The sequence below is a fragment of the Stegostoma tigrinum genome, chromosome 6 (assembly GCF_030684315.1).
Source record: "Stegostoma tigrinum isolate sSteTig4 chromosome 6, sSteTig4.hap1, whole genome shotgun sequence".
Lineage (NCBI taxonomy): Eukaryota > Metazoa > Chordata > Chondrichthyes > Orectolobiformes > Stegostomatidae > Stegostoma > Stegostoma tigrinum.
In genome coordinates, this window is record NC_081359.1 from 18,428,832 (window position 1) to 18,451,743 (window position 22,912).

General features: G+C 42.6%; 1 protein-coding gene across 3 annotated transcripts in view; it reads right to left on the reverse strand.

Moving 5' to 3' along the window:
- Positions 1-10,457, reverse strand: part of kpnb3 (karyopherin (importin) beta 3) — a 63,879-nt gene extending 53,422 nt beyond the window's left edge. For all 3 annotated transcript variants that reach the window (XM_059646476.1, XM_048532742.1, XM_059646477.1), the window contains exon 1: positions 10,341-10,457. In XM_059646476.1, coding sequence (XP_059502459.1) covers positions 10,341-10,418 — 78 coding nt within the window. In that variant the 5' untranslated portion in view covers positions 10,419-10,457. The remainder of the gene's footprint in view (positions 1-10,340) is intronic.
- Positions 10,458-22,912: the final 12,455 nt, after the last annotated feature.

Sequence of the window (22,912 nt, forward strand, 5' to 3'; positions counted from 1 at the left end):
TCCACAACTACTGTAATCTAGAAGAATTGGGCTAACAGATGGAGGGAAACATAACTTCCTGCAAATTTCCCTCCAAGCCACATATTTTCATGAGTTGGAACTATATCACTATTCCGTCATTGTTATTGGACTGAAATTCTGGAGCTCCATTTCTAACAGCACTGTATGAACGGACAGCAGCTGTTAAACATGACAGCTCACCACTAGTATCTCAAGGTGTAATTGGAGATTAGCAACAAACACTGGCAATGCAGTGATTCTCACTGCTCGTAAATGAACTAAAATCTGATCAAGTGGAGAAAGGAGAAGCTAATGCAATGCTTGTCTTTATTTTGAGGGAGCTGGAATAAAAAAAGAAAGAGATAAAAATGTTACAACCTGTTGAACCGCCGAGAATTCTTTTACACAGCTATATTCATAGCTGGGTGCAGCACCTCAGGCAAGACCCAAGGCCCTTACAGCATAGCTGTGACAATCTTTTGCCTCACAAGACATATGGTTTGTATCCTGGATGGTCAGTATTGTTAAGCATCATCAGGTTTTCTTTGGGAGCCCCCTTCTTGCAAAGCAGTATCTGCTCCAGTTACTGCACAGGAAGGTAATAGAGCAAGGGTGGTGTATGATTTGCTGGCCTGTTTTCTCTTTTCAAATAGCTGAGCTTCAAGTTTGTGTTCACCTTTTGAGGCCATGGCTCAATATACAGCAATGTCAGCCACCTTCATATCTCATTCACAGGTGTCCCTACAGAAGTAGGGCAGGTAGAGACCCAGCGGTCAGTTCACTGTAAAGAATGTTTTGGCTACACGGTACTTTTCCATTTGACGATTGCGGCTAAGCCAGTGGCTTAGCAACGAGTGTATAGTGGATACAGCATGCTCCCCGTCCTCAGAGTTGCTAACAACAGATTAGGACAGTGAAGGTAGAAATTGTTCAGCTTTTTCTCCTGCCAAGCACATATCGTCCATAACTTGTGAAAGTAGCAGGCTATTCAGCTCTGACTTGACTCTGCTGTTGATCCAACAATCCTCAAGTCCAATTTCCTGTCTTTTCCCCATAACACTCAATTCCCTTACGAATTAGGGATCTGTCTATCTCAACCTTGAATATAACTAACAACCCAACCCACACAGCCCTGTGGTAAAGAACTATTAATTCACGTACTCAAGAAATTCCTTATCTCTACCCAAAACAGGTGACACTTGAGATTATGCCAACATTCTATTTGCCTCCCCTATTTGTTGAACCTATGTGTAAGCTTTTTGTGATGTATGAGAATTCCGATATCCTTGTGATGCAAATTTCTAGTTTTATTCCAGTTAAGTAACATTCAGCTTCTCCATTTTTCCTGCCAAAGTACATAACCTCAATTTCTTAACTTTATATATTCAGTCAAGTTTTTAAAAATCGCTTTCCTTGTCCATATCCCTCTGTCGTATCTGTGTGTCATCCTCATCACTTACTTGCCTTTCCACCTTTTCATTCCACCTTTTCATGCCATCCACAAACTTGACTATTACATATTCACCTTTGTTATTCAAATCAGTAATAAGAGTAAATAGTGGGTCCATCACAGACCCACGTGGCACTCCACTGGTTACAGGTTGCCATATTGAAAATAACTCACTCATCCCAAATGTCTATTACAAAGTTTTGAAGAAACTCAGCAAGTCTGGCAGCATCTATGAAAGAGAATTAATGCTTCTGACAAAGTGTCTTTGGACTCAAAACATATAAGGTGCAAAGCAGAGTTAATGTTTTGAGCCCAAAGACCCTTTGTTAGAAGCATTAATTCTTTCTATAGAGACTGCTAGACTTGCTGAGTTTCTCAAACTTTGTTTTTGTTTCAGTTTCAGAATTCCAGCAGCCACTGTTCTTGACTTTTCTTTGGTCACCTGTTAGTAAGCCAATTCTTTATTGACATTAATTGGCTATCTCCAACCCACAGGCTCTTCTCTAAATTAGTAGTCTAAGATGTGGTACCTTATTAAGCACCCTCTGAAAGTCCAAATATATTACATCCACTGCTTCTCCATTATCTACCCTGTTTGTATCTTTCTTTAAAAATGCTATCTAATGTGTCATGCATCATTTCCCTTTTTGTGAAGCCATGCTGCTGCTTGGTTGTGTTTCTAAATGGTCTGCTGTTACATCCTTTACAACAGACTCAAACATTTTCCCAATGATAGATGTTAAGCTAACTGACCTATAGTTTTTTTTAAGGCTACGTCCTTTTTAAGTAAAGAGCTGTGTCGCCACTATACAGGAGAACATGGAGGTCATAGGCTTGGTAGACTCATTTGGGTGTTCTTGGTCAGGTTGCACGTTTCACAATCAGGCTGTAACTTTTAGATTAAAGCTTTGTAAATTGTGTGCGTTGATAGCAGCATCATGTGACAGATTTCTGCTGATTCAGAACTTTGAATGTGAAACTACCATCATTGACAATGTATCAGCGAAGGTTGATAGTTGACATTATTACAATGTCCTGGGTCAGGACATTAGTCTTCCTAGTACTGATGGCTGAATGAAACCATGCAGGAATCAGCAAATCTATACATTTGCCACCAAGATTTTCCTCAGCAGTAAATGTTAGTGCATACTTGAATCTCAGAGCAGCTGGCTTGGATAGCTTTCCAGCAGTTCTGATGTGTAAATAATCACCCTGTGTGGACAGCCTGAAGGCATACGACAGCATCAAGAAAATATATATTAAGAGGGTCAGTGTTAAAATGTAAACTTGTTTGACCCTGATGTAGATCGCAAGAGGGTCCAATGCCACTCCGTCATGGCAGTTGTCTTACATGATGTTATGGAAAGAGGCAGTCAATGATGAACAGCCTCAGAAGGCAAATAATTTTCTACAGCTGCTTAAAATGAGTACAATTCAAGATAGCGTTTCTCTCATCTGTTTATTGCAATTGATAGTTTCCCAGCCTGTGTTTTTAATGGAACCTTCTTCTCTGATGGACCTGCAGCCTTTTTGGAATCTTCATTCACGTCCCTGATATTCCACGTCAAGGCACATCTGGGTATTCTAACACGTGTAACCAGAAGTCATTGGCAACCCTGCAGTAGTGTCCTGATTTAACTTTGAGCAACTGTTTGTACATTTAAAGCTGTCTTGTTTGATCTCTTAATGACAGCAGGTCACTTGGCTACAGTGTTGTTAGAATTGCATAAACATTAAAATTTAAAACTCAGTCATTTAAAAGATATCAAAAAGCACCTCTTCAAACAAAGAATGACAGAAACTGGAACTTTCTTCCCTAAAAAGCTGGCCTACTGGTTCTATCATTGGGCCATTAATCCAGAGACTCAGATAATGCTCTGGTGACCCAGGTTTAAGTCCCACCCAGATCACATAGTGGAATGTGAATCCAGTAAAAATCTGGAACTAAGTGTCTAATGGAATGATGTTGATTGTTAGTAAAACACTCAGTTCACTATGTCCTCTGATGAAAGAAATCTGCCATCCTTACCTGGTCTGGGTTACATGCAATTCCAAACACACAACAAACAGGCCTCTTAACAATTTGGAATGGGCCTAGCCAGTGATGACCACATCTTGAAACAAAAAAATTGTAATATCTTGATGTCAGTCAATAACAAGATGTAACACATGGAAGTTCACCAGATTAGGTCATAATTTAAATCTATTGCTTATGCAAATTTGGTGGATAACTGGCTTGAAATTGTGGTGATTGATTTACTGTCTCAATTGCTGTTTGACTGCCTTCCCTCACAGCAAAATGGTTGTGTGCGACTTGACAGGATTACAGACCCATACCAGAGAAAAGAAATTGTATCATTTAGTAATGAAAGATTTTCCTGAAAGGGTGTGAAAGCCAAAAGTTACAGCCAGGTTCAGTTGCACCTGAGATAACAAGCTGGATAAACACAGCAGGCCAAGCAGCATCGGAGGAGGAAAGCTGACGTATTGGTCAGGGCCCTTCAGGTCTAGACCCGAAACATCAGCTTTCCCGCTCCTCTGATGCTGCTTGGTCTATTGTGTTCATCCAGCTCCACATCTTATTACCTTAGATTCTCTAGCATCAGCGGTTCCCACTATCTCTGAATCAAGTGCACCCCTGCTGCTTTATCCATCTTGTTTCGGGCAGCGGAGCAAGAGCTACAGTTGGCCTCAACATTTGACAGGCAAGAACCAGAAATAAACATGGCTCATGGTTCTTTCCTCTAAGCACGGCATCCAAAAATCTCCGCCAGGAAGTCTCAACTTGGACAGAATGAAATGGGTCTGCAATGCCCCCACTGAGCTACACAAAACAGATGAGAGAGCTGACAGCACCTGTAGGAATCAAAAGATGTTCCTTCAGGAGAAAATTTAAGGAGCACAGTCTGGAATATAACAGCTCAACCTACGACATTTACAGAAACTCCAAGCAAAGAAATCCTCTTTCAAAGGGTTAATGCACTTAAGTGATAACGGCACTCATTAACAATGACTGCCCTAACATACATTTCAGGTGACCAATAGCGTTGCATCTCTTTTCACAGTTGTTGCATATTCCAGTGATCACTGCTGTTAACACTGCACCATAATGCAGAATAAGTGATTTCAGAACAAACAATAATATCTCCCATCAGGATTACAAAGTTCAATGAACATTAACTTATCTATTTTCAGATTTTAACCAATTGTCTTTTAAGAATGAATGTGCTGATGTTTAAAAGTGTTGCAACTGATAAAAGACTGGCTTTGATGACCATTCAGCAGCCAGCAGAAGCTCAGCTCTGACTAGACAGATGAAGCTTATTGAATCCATAATGGAATTCCCCACTAGGCGTAAGAATAGAAACGCTGGCATTTTTAAGAATGAATGAACAAACTGAATTACAAAACCTCTCATATGTAACACAAAGGGCCTGTTTGCAAATGAAGCAAAGCATTCTGTCTAGTGAGGCTGGCACCATAATCTAGGCCAGTGCAGCACAAATGAAATAAACTTGCTGTTTACAGTGGGACACAGCACTATAAAAAAAGGAGGGATTTCTCAATGTCCTATGTAAGATATTAGTCCCTCGAGCAGTCTAACTAGTTCTGAAAGAGGATCAAAGGACCCAAAACATTAATTATGCTTGCTGTTCACAGATGCTGCCAGAACTATGTTTTTTCAACAATTGCAGTTTTTATTTGCAATTTCCAGCATCCAGTTCTTTGGATGTGTGTTTACATTAACTAGGTAACGTCACTTTATGACCACAGATTGCTGATGTAACAACATATCTACTAATGTGCTCTCATTTGAATTTTTTCAACATTTTCACCAATAGTACTGCACAATATGTAACCATGACCAGAATATTTTCTGCCTTAGAAGAGTTTTTAAGTCATTGAATATGACTGTCACAGGCTATAGAGTTTCCAAGGAGCAGAAAAGTCAACATTTCGGGCTGAAACCCTTCAGGAGTTCTGACAAGGTTTTGGCACAAAACGTTGACTTTCCTGCTCCTAGGATGCTGTCTGACCTGTTGAGCTTTTCCAGCTCCGTATTTATTAACTCTAAGTTCCAGTATCTGTAGTACTTACTGTCTCCAGTGTCACAGGTTATGCTGTCCCTAACTATCCTGGAGAAGATGCTGATGAGAAAACACTGCAGTCTAACTGGTGTACGTACACAAACAGCGCTATTCACACAGAGTTCTAGAATTTTGGCCCAGCAACAATGGAAGAACAGCAATCTCTCCCCAAACCAGGAAGGTGCGAGAATTGAAGCCGAACTTGCAGGTAGTAACACTGATGAAGAAGCCTCGGTGAGGTGCCATGGTGTATCCTGTGAATGGTAGAACATGATCATCCCACTGCAGCAGACAGCATAGCTGTTCAAGCTGGTGGAAGCGGAAAAAGCTTTGCCCTGGATGGTGCTCAGCGCCAGTGTGGCTGCACACAGTGAGGCTTCTAGTACACTTTGACAAATGCCTTGAAGATACTTGCAAGGCTATGAGGAATCAAGACATGAGCCATTCAACTCAGCCTGCTCAAAGCTTGATCCACTTAACGGCATTTTTCCCCACTGCTGGCCCATTAATTCGAGTCAATGATAACCTCCACAAATATTAATGATGTTAGGGGATTCAGAAATGGAAAATATCAAGTGTGGATATTTAGATTCTCGGTGTCTAACTAGCTCTGCCAGTTAAAACCCAGTATTATATGGACTAAACACACTATCTTCAAAATTCACACCCACTGAAGACAGTGAACTAGCAATATGCCACAAACTTAGCCAGTATACATCACAAGTATCATGGCTCTGCTGGTAGAGCCAGTACCCAAGTCACAAGGCTGAGGATTCCAGGAGCTTCAGGACAAAATCAAATATGACACACACTGCCTCTTTGAATTAGTGATCTTTCGTATGCACCTGATAGGGTCCCAGTTTAATGTCTCACTTGTAACTCGCTGTTCTCCTACTGCTGCAAGGAGTGTCAACCAGGGTTCTGGAGTGTTAAACAATGGCTGGTAATGCATAATATGTAATAAATTCTAATATTATTTAAACTGTTTAACATGTTATTTCTCAGCTTCAGTTAAATGCAACCAGTTTGAGTAAAGCATACGATAGTCTTGTGAAACGAAGGGGAACTGATCAGATTAGCGAATTTAGGCCAGTCTTTCAACTTGGGAGTTGGATTCTAAGCAGTGAAAGTCTGTTTGGGTTACTGAAAGAAAATCCACAAATCTGTTACCGTTTTGACAATTCTTCACAAAAGTATCAGGTGAACAGACACAAGGAGGAATAACCATTTATGAAGAATTGTGCAGTAGTGTGCTTATCTGCATTAGAGGTGAGATGGTTCAGTACTTTGCTCCAACATGATGCTGAGTGACCTAGGACTGCTCGAAGCACACTACGGGCTTAAAGGTGCTGAAATGTTTTAGCTATCAGCTACAGCACTTCTCAACTAAATCCAACGCAGACTCAGACATATTTAGGACAATCACGTTCCCACAACCTTCATAAACACTGCTAGACAAGTATAAACTTGCAGAAAACTTTAAATGGTAAAAAGTTCACGATACAATTGTATTGGGAACAAATTGATATTTGAATTTGTATTCGTAGTCTAATCCCAGAAGTGCCATTTACAATTACCCTCAAGACACAGAAGTGATTTGTACAAATTACAAATCCCACAGCACATTAAATGTAAACTCAATGCGATGTGTGCCAAACATCATTCCCCAGCTAGTTTTCCTTTGAAAACAGGCAATCGTATAATACAAAACTAAAATATTAATATACTTTTCAGTTGGCAACAATAGAACATTAATGACAACTTTCCAATGCTTACAGGGCAAATGGAAAATAAATTTTAAAATTACAACTTATTTCAATAAGCACATTTCATTTTCTGTATTTGTAAATACTCTTGAAGATAAAAATTAGAATTTCTATAGAACCTTTCACAACTTCAGGCTATCCGACAACAGTTTACAGTTGATTTCTGCCAGCTTTTAGTTATACATCTCTAACATAAAATGTCACAAAGCATTTCATAGGCATCAAGATTTGAGTTATGTGAAGCAACATTAGACAAATAGAATAGAATCCCTACAATGCAGAAAGGGGCCAAGTGTCCTGTTGAGTCTGCAGTGACCCAAAGAGCAACGCCCCGCACCCCGCCCCCACCCCACCCAGACAAAACCCTACCCATCCCCGCAATCCCAATTTACTACAGCTAATTCATCTGACCTGCACATCCTTGGACACAACGGGGCAATTTAGCATGGCTAGTCCACCTAACCAGCACATCTTTGGACCATGGGAGGAAACCCATGCCAACATGGGGAGAATGTGAAACCTCCACACTGACATTCAGCCAAGGCTGGCTCTGAACCCAGGTCCCTGGCACTGTGAAGGCAGCAATGCTAACCACTGACCACCGTGCTGTGTCTTAGAGAGTAGTAGGGAAACCAAGTGTCTGAGACAAGGAATTCCACAGCTTAATACCTTGGTAATTTAAGTACTTTTAGAGATAGATTCATGTTTCTTGCATTGCAAAAATGATTGTCAATTTGTGAACAATAGGTTCCCACAAACAGGAATATGATAATGATATACCTGTTAAATCTGAGGCGCTGGTTGAGGGGTGAATATTGACCAGAACACTAGGCAGTTCTACCTTGCTATTCTTCAAAATGGCATGATGCTACTTCTAATGCTCACCTGACAGATGGGTCTTTGGTTTGGCATGCCATCCAAAATACCACACCTCTGACTGTGCAACACTCAGTGCTGCCCTGTGAAAAACAGCCTTAATTTTTATGACAAGTCTGTAATAGGACCTGAGCACACAACTTTCACACTTAGAGGCAAGGGTATTACCCACTGAGCTATAACTGTTATCACTGTCCCGCTTGTAGAAACAACCCTCAATACAGAATACTAAATCAGTACAAATTAAAATGACCAAATGATGCAGCAAGTTCTGAGCAACTAATCAAATGGAATATAGTCATGAACAGATGCTGACAAAACTAATGATTCAAATGTGCTGGCCTATTTAGAACCAAAGCGTTTTTCTCTCAATACTTCCAGAAGATTATATTCACAACGGTCCCATACGTATCACCTTCCCTTTCATTAATTCAATCATGTCACTAGCTCTGCTCTACACACCATGTTCCCATCTATAGGAAGCATCACACTAATCCAACTTCAACCCTATCTTCACTAACCTTCAGACATATGGAGCAAGAAACAGTATTTTACTTCCCACTCTAAGCAGCCTTTAAAATGACAGGACTTTAAATTACACCTGACCTTTTGAAAGTAATCATATTTCATTAACAAGTAGTAACTTCACTAGTATAAAAGGCAAACAAAGAATACATAAGTTGCGGCTGGAATTAAACAAATCCATTATCAATTTATACATATATATATATCACCAGGCAAACCTTACTAGCAGATTCCTCCATACCCGTGATGAGAAAGTTGTTAAAAACAAGTTAAAGAACAAATATACAAGAATATGAATGGGGAAGATTTTTATTTACAGAAATCTTTTAGTGCAAATAAAAGCATGCAATGGCACCCTGTATTTTTAGTTTAATTTAAAACCCATCATCTCCACAATGAAACAGAACAAATAGTTGAGTCGGCAATTCAAAAGAGTATTTAAATCCAAAGAGGAATCCAATGAACCAGCTATCCCACACACAAGACTCATACCGCAGACAGGAAGAGCCATTGGGCCCATTTTTCCATCTTCATTCCTGGAAAAACCTAACCAATTAATTTCACTTTTTCCCCAATAACCCTGCTCTGTTTTCCTTTTTGAATACTTATTCAATTCCCATTTCAAAGTTATTGAATCCGTTTCCAATCTGCCAACATATTATAGAATATATGAAATCCCCGAATTTGAAAAACAAACTGCCCATCTTCGACTTATTTGGCAATTTTTAAAAATCCATACCCGCTGGTCATTGTCTCTCCTGCCACTAGAATCACAACGTTACAACACAGGAGGCCATTCAGTACACAGGGTGAGCGCTAGCTCTCTGCAAGAACTCAATTCCACTCTATCACCCTCACGCCATGGAATTGTAAGTTATATTTCTCAGGTGCTTATACAATTCACTTTTGAAAGTTACGACTGAATCGCCCTCTACCAGAGATTCTCAGATCCAACTGTGGTGTAGAAAGATTTATTTGATTCTTTTGCAAATCACTTAAGTTGGTGACTTCGACTCTCAACCTTTCCGCTCATCGGTACGGCTTTGCCCACTTGATTCTGTCTACGCCACACGTGACTTTGAATACCTCAAACAAATTCTCTCATCCTTCCCTTCGAGGAGTCCCGGTTTCTTCAACTAACCCATACAACTAACGTCCCTCATTCCTGGAACCATAATTCCTAAATCTTTTCTGTATCGTTTCCGAAGCCTGCATCGCCCTGCCTTAAACTGCAATGCCCAGAACTGGAGACATTTAACACTCCAGCGACTCAATGTAAACAAGCCTCTCCTTAGTTACTCCATCCCGATTTCGAACACCTTTATACTGTATCTCACCGCCTCCTCCCCGAGTTAATCTTTTCTGCTCCAAGGGCGGAGAGTCACAGTTTCCGCCAATGTTTTAAAGAGGCAGGCGTACAGGGATTTGCACATGGGTTGAGGATTTATCGGCAAGGCCGGCTGCACGTGGGCCGCTGCCTCCTCCCCAAGCCCAGCGCTGGGGAAGACACTCCTTCGCCACGGGCCCACGGAGTAGGCCAAGTGCTCTCTCTCGAGCCTGACTCGGGTGGTGCCTCCTGCCTCAAGCACCAGCCAGAATAAAAGAACGACAAAGTAAAGAGAGTGCCGCAGTTACCTCGGCTTGCTTCCTGACAGTGTTGTCAGGGCTCAGGAGGTTGCTGAGCAGGAGATAAAACTGCTGCTGCTCCGCCATTGCGCCGAGTGTGAGAGAGAGATAGGAGAGGGGAGGGGAGGGGGGTAAGGGGGAGGGGAGACCGGCTTAGCTGACCTTTGACACCACGCGGTGGAGGGGGCGTGGCCACTGTGCCCGGGAAGAAGCAAGAGAGCGTCTCTGACGTAACGGCGCGCCCGGGTAACAGCTAACGTACGGCGCACGCTCAGCCGGCAGCGTGGTAGCACAACTGGGCCGCCCGCTGGCGGAGGGCGTGACGCATGCGCGCCTCCGCCTGTAGCCGCCGAGACGCCAGCTGGCGGTGCTGTCCTTGTCCTTCGATTGGTCGAGCTGGCTTGAGCGCCTAAAGTGACGTCTCATCCATTCATTACGAAAAAATGACCAAAGCGCGGGCGCGGGAAATGCGATGATGTAATCATGATTCACTCAGAGCGCGGGAATGAGTACTGCAGCTTTTGAATGAATGGTGCGCCTGCCATCTGTAGGCACCAGGCAGGATATCTTAAGGAAATATTATGGATATCTTCAGGGAAAATACTGCGGATGCTGCACATTTCAAAAAGAAATATTCCGGAGAAACTCAGATAACAAGGTGTAGAGCTGGATGAACACAGCAAGCCAAGCAGCATCTTAGGAGCAGGAAAGCTGACGTTTCGGGCCTAGACCCTTCATCTGTTGTGATCATCCAGCTCCACACCTTGTTATCTCGGATTCTGTAGCATCTGCAGTTCGTATCATCTTCTGGAGAAACTCAGCAGGTATGGCAGCATCTGTGGAAACAGGAACAGAGTTAATGTTTGGAGTTCAATTACTCGGCTATGAGATGAAGATCTTATGTATCCATGACCTGATCAGTTGTAAAAATACAAAACAAAAATGATACACCTTCGCTCACCGGTGGAATCAGCTGCTTCAGCCTGGAAATGCTCGAGGTCAAAGATCACCACCACCCTCCGATTTAAACAAAGTGCTGGGTAAACGTAGGTCTGGCAGGATCTGTGAAGTGAGAAATAGCTAATGTTCAGAGTATGATATGACTGTTTAAGAACTCAATATTATTACTTTCTTTTTGTGTATTGACTAAAGCTCAAAAAGTGGTATTCAAAGGCTGAGACAAAAGTACAGCTACTTCATTGAATAACAAGGTGTAGAGCTGTATGAACAGGCTACGTGTCTTCTGGAATGTTCAGTGTCTTCTCTGTCACATGTTCTGTCAGGAATGCCTTCTCTGTTGAATTCATCTATCAGGAATATTAACTAGTTGTACCTTTGATTTCGATGGTGTTTTCACTAAAAATTAGAGAAGATTGTGAAAGCTAGCAATTCTGCCTTGAGAGCTGTTAAGTCTTGCACATGGCAGTTCGCTCTCCTGTCCTTGCCCAAGTGCTCCTTCTTTTATACTCTTGATGACATATCAATATTCCTTACAATTGGATTAGTCCTATATAGTCAAAACCATTAGATTTAAATTTATTTGGGTTTTGGTGTCTGGTTGTCAAATTGATTGGCTAAATTCGTTGGCTTGATCTACTGAATGTATGGTCCTTTTATGCAAACATTTCAATTCAATTGCTCTGGCCAACTACAGACCCACAAGCTGCTGCCCAGAGACATCCTTTTGAATCTCTAAGCACAGAAAAAGCACATCATCTTTTAAAGGGACCACATTCTCCTTCCCCCACCCCACTAACATTTTACAAACACCAAATTCTAACATCCTGCCTCCCAGTCCACAAATACTCTACCCAACCTCACTACAATAGATAAGAACGTTTCACACTAATTAGTTGTTTCTCTTGAATTATTTAATCAATCCGTTACAATATTAAGAGTAGGTTTTAGTTAATGTTTTTCAGATAATCATAGGCATAGATTCTGAAGTAGTTATCAATCCACATTATATATTTATATATGCACACACAAAAAATCATAAAAACATTAGAGGAAGAGATTTAAACCAGTTTCAGACGTAAAAGTCTCCCCCCTCAACCCTCCATCAGAATGGGGAGGAATGAATACAGAGATTAGCAGACATTGCAGTGTGGATTGAAGGAACGCACTAAGACACAACTTGTTAGCTAAAAAATTCTAACCTTACATGTAACCACATAACTTTGTTGGAACTGATCAAAAATCAATATTCTTTTGTATTCCCTGTAATAAGAAATTCAAAAATTGCTGAAGTGATGGGCAAGTACCTACTTAGTTAGCAGCTGGGAAATATTACTTGAACACAGTATCCATTGTGAAAAGCCTCAAGGAGAAAGATTGGAAAGTCTGGGAGAAAATCGTGAAGGACCCGGGGGTGGACCACCAGCCTGTCCATCTCAGTGATTAGCAAGCTTGAACTAAGATGCTATACCTGACAGCCAATTACAGAGGGACATTTCGACACCACTGACCAATAGTAATCAAAGGTGGCGGGGAGGTGCTGTAAATTTAAACTGTATAAATTAAGACATTCTAAAGTTTTCTGTGTGCTTTTTTGCTGTGTGCTGTGACTGAGCAGTAAATTGCAATAAAGGTCACCTGAATCCATCCCACGACTCAAACTCTCATTGAAAATATGAGATCTAACAATGACTATCACTCCACCATATGACCAGAACTGGCGATGTTCACTGATGATTATACAGCATTCAGCACCATTAGGCGCTTCTTAGATACTGAAGCGTTCCATGCCAGAGTGCAGAAAGACCTTGACAATATCCATTCTTGTGCTGAAAAGTGGCAACATTTGTGCCACACAAAGTGCGTGAAGGACAAAACCATAATTGGGGAGAGAATTGGGCCTCTTACAAGAGATGGATGATATCCTAAATTAATATTTCTTGTCAGTATTTACCATCCAGAAAGGTTTGGATGCAAGTGTACCTGGGGAAATAAATAGTGATGGCTTGAAAAAGTGTCCACATTACAGAAGAGGAAGTGTTGCAAGTCTTAAAATGCATTAATGTAGATAAATCCCTGGGACCTGATAAATTGTATCCCAGGACTTTTTGGGAGGCTAGTGAGAAAATTGCTGGGCCCCTACCGAAGATATTTGTATCATCAACAGCCACAGGTAAAGTGCCCAAAGATTGAAGGGTGTCTAATGTTGTGCCATTATTTAAAAAGGCTGTAGGGAAATGCCTGGGAATTACAGACCCGTGAGCCTAATGTCTGTGGTAGTTAAGTTGTGAGAGGAGACCATGCAAAACAGGATCTACAGGTATTTGAAGAGGGAAGGACTCATTTGGGGCAGTCAGCATGGCTTTGCGCAAGGGAAATCATATCTCACAAATTTGATTGAGTTTTTTGAAGGGGTAGCCAAGAAAGTAGATGAGGGCACTGTAGTGGATGTTTTCTACATGGACTTTGGCAAGGCCTTTGACAAGGGAGGTTGTTGAATAAGGTTAAATCTCACAGGATCCAGGGAGAACTAGCCAGTTGGATACAAAATTGGCTTGATTAGAAGAGAACAAAAGTGGTGTTAGGGGTTTATTTTTCAGACTGGAGGCCTATGAACAGCAGCATACCATAGGAATCAGCACTGGGGCCACTGTTATTCATCATTTACATAAATGATATGGATAAGAATTTAGGACGTGTGGTTAATAAGTTTGGGGACGATACCAAGATTGGTGGTATAGTGGACAGTGGAGGTTATCTGGGAATGCCAGCGAGAACTTGATGAACTGGGCCAGTGGGTTGACGATGGCAGATGGAGTGTAACTGAGATAAATGTTGCATTTTGTTAAGGAAAACCAAGCCAGGACTTACACAGTCGATGGTAGGGCCCTGAGGAATGTTAGAACAAGGAGATCTAGGGACACAAGTTCATAGCTTCTAGAACATGGAGTTGTGGGTAGTGAAAAAGGCCTTTGAATACCAGCTTTCGTTGATCACAGCATTGAATATAGGAGATGGGACATCTTGTTGCAGCTGTACAAGATATTGATGAGGTCACATTTGGAGTGCTGTGTGCAGTTCTGGTCACACTACTATAGAAAGGATATTATTAAACTAGAAAGGCTGCAGAAAATATTGAGTAGGATGCCACCTGGACTTGAAGGTTTGAGTTATAAAGAGAGGTTGAAAGGCTAGGAGCGGAAGAGAGTGAGGGAGAAGCATATGGGGGTGCATTAAATCATGAGGGTCATAGATAAGGTAGATAGCAGACAGCTCTTCTTCAAGATAGTAGAGTCTAAAACTAGAGGGCACAGGTTTAAGGTGAGAGGGTAGATATACAAAAGGGTCCAGAGGGGCAATATTTTTCTCACGGATGTTGGTGAGTGTCTGGGATGGACTGCCAGTAATCAAAGTGAGTACAATTTCATCCCATTTCAACAGGTACATTCATGGGATAGTACATAGGGATGTGGACCAAATGCAGGCAAATGGGACTAGATTAAATTGTGAAAACCCATCGGCATGCGCAAGTAGGGGGCGAAAGGCGTGTTCTCAAGCTGTAGGCATCTATGGCTCTATAAATGACAGGCAATGACTATCTCGCACCTTGACTTTCAATGGCGTTACCATCACTGAATCTGCCACTATCAACATCTATTAAGTTAGCATTGACTTGAAACTGATCTGGACTAAGCCATGTAAATACAGTGCAGGTCAAAGTCTAACAATACTGCAGTGACTGACACCTCCTGATTCCAAATACCTGTGCATTATTTACAAGGCTCAAGTCAGGAATGTGATGGAATACTCTCCACTTGTTGATCCGTGCAGCTCCAAAATACCCAAGAAACTTGACACCATCCAAGAAAAAGCAGCCCACTTGATCAGCAGCACATCCACATACATTTACTCTCTGCAACAGCAATGCTTTGTAACAGCAGCATATACTATCTATAACGTACACTGTAAAAATTGACCGAAGTTCCTTAATGTATTCCAAACCCAGAGGCACTACCATCCAGACAGACAAGGGTGGCAGATCCGTGGGAACATCACCACTTCAAGTTCCCCTCCAAGCTCCTCACTCAAAGTTTTCAGAGTCAGGATCCTCTCTCATATGGGGACAAAGACCTGAATGTCAGGCAGCATACAATCCCTCTGGAGACTTCTTGACCTAATGGGGCTGATTTCCTCCTGGCATGAGTGAAAGAGAGAGAGAGACAGCTATTACGGAAAATGAAAGTAGGTGGTAGAGCTGTCACTGTTGGTGCAAGTGTGGAGGTATCACACATGAGTGAGTAGGCAGTATGGAGTGGCACACAGAGTTGGTGGTGCTGGACTTTAGGATGGTTGAGAATGAGTGAGGCAGTGGTGAGAATAATAGAGCATGAGCTATGATGGGAGGTGGGAACAGAGAATCTGAGTGTGGAGTATCAGAGAGAAGTTAATGACAGAGTGGGGAAGGATAAGGAGCTTCATCCTACATTGTTGTGCATTCCTCCAGGCAACTGAGATTGCTCTAACACAGGTGGTAATCTTGTAACAGGCTGGTGTGGTCTGGTATGAAACCTTCTACTGTTGGAACTTGGGGAAATGTATACTTTGCATCTGCACCACCCCATCCAGGGCAAACACCATACTCCCTTCTGCCAAGTGGGGTGCCAATTTCCCTATCTACCATGTTAAGGGTAATTGTCAGAAACAGTACCATTATCCACACAAGCACTTTCACACATATGCTGTAGTCCAGACTTATGAACTGCTGTTAAACGCTCCAGTTTTCTTTCCATCAGATGGCTGACCAGAAATTGTGTGCAGTCTTACCAATTACAATTGGTGGATGTTAGAAAAGTTTACAGGTTGATACTCACACTGTGTGTCTACATCTTTCTTGACCACTATGAGCAAATCGTCTTTGACCATCAAGTCCTGGGATGGATTTGAGCTTGGAGATTCTATGTCATAGGCAGGGCACTACCCACTGCACTACACCACCAATTGCTGGTCTGTTATCAGGTGGGATTGATGGCTTGAGGAGTGTGGAATTCTGAAGTTTTTGAGGAGTACGGAATTCCACAGGTGGTTCTTCTGCTCTGATGTTTTGTTTGGAAGGGGTGTCAGCCTGTATAAATTGTAGTCTCCGTGACGCTGAGCAACAGATTGACAAATTTCAGATTAGTTCCATCTAAAGGAAAACCAATCAACTGGGAATTATTGCATGTAAATAAGTTATTGTTTTAAGACACTGCGTTAGACGTAGCCAGCTGTCTAACATTGAAAAGATAGTGCTCACGATTCAAGATTACATTAGCAAACTGTTGACACATGGGTTAAAGAATTGCACTAGATTACATCTTTTTATCTTGATTCCCATTTCAGTAGAGGATTTTCTTTTCACATTAACTGCAGTTATCATTCTGCAAAATGCTAGTTCTTTTTTTTCTTGAAAGTTGAAAAAGTCCAGAGGATAAGACAGAAACTGCAGATTTCAAATGGCTTTAACTTGGTATGGTGATAGACTGAAGTTAACATGTTGGTCTTCAAATTCTAAATCCAGCTGGCATCATTGGATTTTAAAGTCTCCTCTCTATCAGTCCACTTAAAAGAGCCTTTGAGTAAGATCAACATCAAACCAATTCTGCACGCCAATTCATTGTACAAAACTACCACAAGATAATTTAAATTGCTAACAAATTTTAAACTCAGGGAAAGCATGAAGAACCAATTGCAAAAAAAAATGGAGAAATAATGAAATCGCACTGATGCAGTACTCATCAAAACTGAGTCACTGGACTCAAAATGTTAACTCTGTTTCTTTTTCCAAAGGTGCTTCCAGACCCCCTGAGTTTCTCCAGCAATTTCTGTTTTTGTTTCAGATCTCCAGCATCCGCAGTTCTTTGTTTTACGATAAATGAGAGGAAATCCTCTGTTTCGTACTTTCCTGAATTGGTACACAGTGAGAATGCAAATGGAGAAAATGGCTCAATTTGTTTTTAAAATGCAACCTAAATTGTTGCAACATTTCCTGAAAAAAAAACACAGCGCTGGCTGTTTTTGTGCTCAACTTCCCAAGAGCACACTGACATTGTAAAAAATATGGGTTACCCAACATAAACATAATGTTTGACAATGGCTAGTAACTTGAGCAGAATTTTCTTTTTTATGAGGTGAAGTGGAGGTGGATGCAAAAGTAGGAGGTACATCTGCTAAGTGATGGGTTCGGTTTCCTAGCCTATTCATGTGTGGGTGAGATGGCAAATTTTATGGGCAGGCAGGAAGACCCCCAGATTCTGAGTGCCATGTCTAAGAGACACCCAGACAGGGACTCAGGACCATCACTCAAACTCCGTTTATCACTCCTCCCTTGGAGATCAGAGACTCACCAAAAGGCAGCTCCATGCTTCAGCAACACCTCCCTAAACGCTGTCTTGCAGGCCACATGGGTGGAAAAGGATGTGCTGTTTACAAGGGGTGGCAACAGGAATGATCATGTCACCCCTGACTGGGGTAGCTGCATATAGAGTCACACAGTACTGAATCAGACCCTTCAATCCAGCCAGTCCATGCTGAGCACAGTCCCAAACAAAACTAGTCCCACCTTCCTGCTCATGGCCATATCCCTCCAAACCTTTCCTATTCATGTACAATTCCAAATATCTTTTAAACATTGCAATTGTACTCGCATTGACGTCAACACCCATGAAGAGAGACTGGATCCAATGCCACAAGAGTATGAAAGATCTGCGGTATATCACTGAGACATACCCACAATCTATTCAGTGCCCCGAGAGTAAAAGTAGCTACAACACTCAACAACTCACACACCATAAAGTTCAGTGATCTTCCATTACAACTAGAAGCATAAAAACATTGAAGATAGGAGCGGGGTAGGCCATTCAACATTTTGAGCCTGCTCCACCAATCAATATGATCATGGCTGATTGTTGATCTCATTAGCCCAATCCTGCCTTCTCCTCATATTCCCTGATCACTTTAGCCACAAGAGCTATATCTGCCTCCTTCTTGAAAACACCACAATATTTCGCCTCAAGCACTTTGTGTGGTAGTGAATTCCACAGGTTTACCATTCTCTGGGTGAAGAAATTTTTCCTCATCTCAGTCCTGAAAGGTTTGCCCCTTATCCTTAAACTAATACCCCTAGGTCTGGACTGCCCCACCTTTCTTCCTGCATCTAACCTGTCTAGGTCTGTCAGTATCTTAAAGCCGCCTATGAGATTCTCTCTCAATCTTAAAATCCTAGTTAATACAATCCTAATGGAAATAACGCAATAAAGGCCAGTATCCCGTCACCAAGTCACTCTTTAGTTACATGTGGAGAGCCCTTGTCACTATCCAGCTCCCTCAGAGACAGCTCTCAGAGTGAACGGAATCTCTGACATTCCTGTTTATACCTGTCAGCCAGGCCTCCCTGATGAGACCAAGTTAACAGCGCCAATCAGGGAGCACATATTCTGTGAGGTCCACTTGGCTAACCTTGTTATAATCACTACACTAATCAACTCAATAATTCCTCATACATCAGTCCTGCCATCCCAGGAATCAGTCTGGCAAATCATCGCTGTGCTTTCTCTATAGCAAGAACATCCCGAGGGGACAAAATACGAGATCAGATAAGGAGATCAAAACTGCACATAATATTCTAGGTGCAGCCTCAGCAATGCCCTGTGTAACTGCAGCATGACGTTCTTGTTCCTGCACTCAAATCTTTTCACGATGTAGACCAACATACAGTTTGCCTTCTTTCCTGCCTGCTCCACCCGCATGCTTACTTTCAGCAATTGGTGCACGAGGACACCCAGGTCTCGTTACTTACTCTCCTCACTCAGTTTACGGCCATACAAATAATAATTGGCCTTACTATTTTTGTTACCAAAGTGGATAACCTCACAGTTACCCATGCTATACTGCATCTGCCATGCATTTACTCACATAACCAGTCTTTCCAAATCACACTGTAACATCTTTCCATTCTCCTCATAGTCACTCTTCCACCCAGGTTTGGTGTCACCTACAAATTTCGAGAAATTTCATCTAATTGCCTCATCTAAATTGTTGACATATATTGCGAATAGCTGGGATCCCAGTAAAAATCCTTATGGTACCATGCTAGTTATGGCCTGCCATTCAGAAAAACACCCATTTGTTCCTAATCTTTGTTTCCTGTCTGCTAACTAATTTTTTATCCATCTCAATACACTACTCCCAGTGCCATGCACTTTAGTTTCATGTCATGACACTAACTACAATATTAACCCTCCCAGACTGCTTCCCCAAATACTGACTGTGAGGACACTGATCCCAGAATGCTTCCCCATGACACCAACCATAAGAACACCCTTCCCAGAATGCTTCACTGTGACACCAACTGTGAGAACACCCTTCCCAGACTTCTTCACTGTAACACCAACCGTGAGAACACACTTCCCAGAATGCTTCACAGTGACACCGACTGTGAGAACACCCTTCCCAGAATGCTTCACCGTGACACCGACTGTGAGAACACCCTTCCCAGACTCCTTCACTGTGACACCAACTGTGAGAACACACTTCCCAGAATGCTTCACTGTGACACCAACGATGAGAACACCCTTCCCAGAATGCTTCACTGTGACACTGAGAACACCCTTCCCAGACTTCTTCATTTTGACACTGACTGTGAGAACACCCTTCCCAGAATGCTTCACCGTGACACCAACCATGAGAACACCCTTCCCAGAATGCTTCACTGTGACACTGACTGTGAGAACACCCTTCCCAGACTTCTTCATTTTGACACTGACTGTGAGAACACTCTTCCCAGAATGCTTCACCGTGACATCAACCATGAGAACACCCTTCCCAGAATGCTTCCCCATGACACCAACCATGAGAACACTCTTCCCAGAATGCTTCACTGTGACACTGACTGTGAGAACACACTTCCCAGAATGCTTCACCGTGACACCGACTGTGAGAACACCCTTCCCAGACTCCTTCACCGTGATACCGACTGTGAGAACACATTTCCCAGAATTGTTCACCGTGACACCGACTGTGAGAACACCCTTCCCAGACTGCTTCACCGTGACACCGACTGTGAGAATACCCTTCCCAGACACCTTCACTGTGACACCGACTGTGAGAACACTCTTCCCAGAATGCTTCACCGTGACACTGACTGTGAGAACACCCTTCCCAGACTCCTTCACTGTGACACCAACTGTGAGAACACACTTCCCAGAATGCTTCACTGTGACACCAACCATGAGAACACCCTTCCCAGAATGCTTCACTGTGACACTGAGAACACCCTTCCCAGACTTCTTCATTTTGACACTGACCATGAGAACACCCTTCCCAGAATGCTTCACTGTGACACTGACTGTGAGAACACCCTTCCCAGACTTCTTCATTTTGACACTGACTGTGAGAACACCCTTCCCAGAATGCTTCACCGTGACATCAACCATGAGAACACCCTTCCCAGAATGCTTCCCCATGACACCAACCATGAGAACACTCTTCCCAGAATGCTTCACTGTGACACTGACTGTGAGAACACACTTCCCAGAATGCTTCACCGTGACACCGACTGTGAGAACACCCTTCCCAGACTCCTTCACCGTGATACCGACTGTGAGAACACATTTCCCAGAATTGTTCACCGTGACACCGACTGTGAGAACACCCTTCCCAGACTGCTTCACCGTGACACCGACTGTGAGAATACCCTTCCCAGACACCTTCACTGTGACACCGACTGTGAGAACACTCTTCCCAGAATGCTTCACCGTGACACTGACTGTGAGAACACCCTTCCCAGACTCCTTCACTGTGACACCAACTGTGAGAACACACTTCCCAGAATGCTTCACTGTGACACCAACCATGAGAACACCCTTCCCAGAATGCTTCACTGTGACACTGAGAACACCCTTCCCAGACTTCTTCATTTTGACACTGACCATGAGAACACCCTTCCCAGAATGCTTCACTGTGACACTGACTGTGAGAACACCCTTCCCAGACTTCTTCATTTTGACACTGACTGTGAGAACACCCTTCCCAGAATGCTTCACCGTGACATCAACCATGAGAACACCCTTCCCAGAATGCTTCCCCATGACACCAACCATGAGAACACTCTTCCCAGAATGCTTCACTGTGACACTGACTGTGAGAACACACTTCCCAGAATGCTTCACCGTGACACCGACTGTGAGAACACCCTTCCCAGAATGCTTCACTGTGACACTGACTGTGAGAACACACTTCCCAGAATGCTTCACCGTGACACCGACTGTGAGAACACCCTTCCCAGACTCCTTCACTGTGACACCAACTGTGAGAACACATTTCCCAGAATTGTTCACCGTGACACCGACTGTGAGAACACCCTTCCCAGACTGCTTCACCGTGACACCGACTGTGAGAATACCCTTCCCAGACACCTTCACTGTGACACCGACTGTGAGAACACTCTTCCCAGAATGCTTCACCGTGACACTGACTGTGAGAACACCCTTCCCAGACTGCTTCACCGTGACACCGACCGTGAGAACATTCTTCCCAAACATTATTTTTATTTCAAACATGTTCATTATTTATAAAAAATCTGAATACACATACATAGTCACTGGAGTAGTTTGAATCTGTACAGTCTTTACATACAGAGAACAAATAAACCCAAGTAATTTTTTACTTCCACAAGACTATATTTATATATATTTAAGGCACCAGAAGATTCCAATATGGCTCCCATTATACTTTTGGCAGAAAGACCTTAGAGATTTTCTTTCTCTATTGCACTTTGACAACAGCTATCTCAGGCTTTAGTGCGTCCCTCAGCATGTGGTCCTGAACCTTGGAATGTGCCAGCCTGTAACACTTGGTCAGGGTCAACTTCTTGCTGCAGCATATCAACAAGCATTGGGCAGTCCATAGAGAATCTTTCACTGAGGTGATGATCGTCCATACACAGACCACGCTTGTCACGGTCTCTGTCATGGGAACAATGCCATAGAATTCATAATCCTGTGTCACAGGGCTGCTCAGGACAAACCTTGACAAAAACCACCGCATCCCTGGCCAGAATTCGTTTTCAAAGGCACAGTCCAGCAGGAGATGTATACCAATCTCTACCAAAGTACAACTGCTTCGAGACAGCATGCAGTGGCACAGAGAGTCTGAATGTACGTGAAGGATCTGACAGGCAGTGTCCTTCTCTCTGTCTTTCCCGGCAAGGACACCCTTCCTATATTTTCCTGCAAGAGTTGCTGTAAGCTGTGACTTGCGAATGATTAAATCAGAGACACTTTCCAAGTGAATCAGTCACCCGGTCCTTACAACGCAACGAAAGCTTCCAGAGAAAGACATCTGAATACCAAGCTTAAGCAGAATCATCCCAACATTGGAATAGAAAGCAAAGACCACTGACCTGACTTTCCAGTTTTTCTACCTCTGCCAGCCATCTGTTTGCCCTACTTGTTTATCTATGTGTATGTAATGGGGGGTGGAATGTAAGCGAATTAGATTTTAGCTCGTTACACTATATGCCAATGCTTTATATCTGTTTACTTGTAGTTATAATCTAATTGCTTACAATAAATAATAATTCTTGTTTA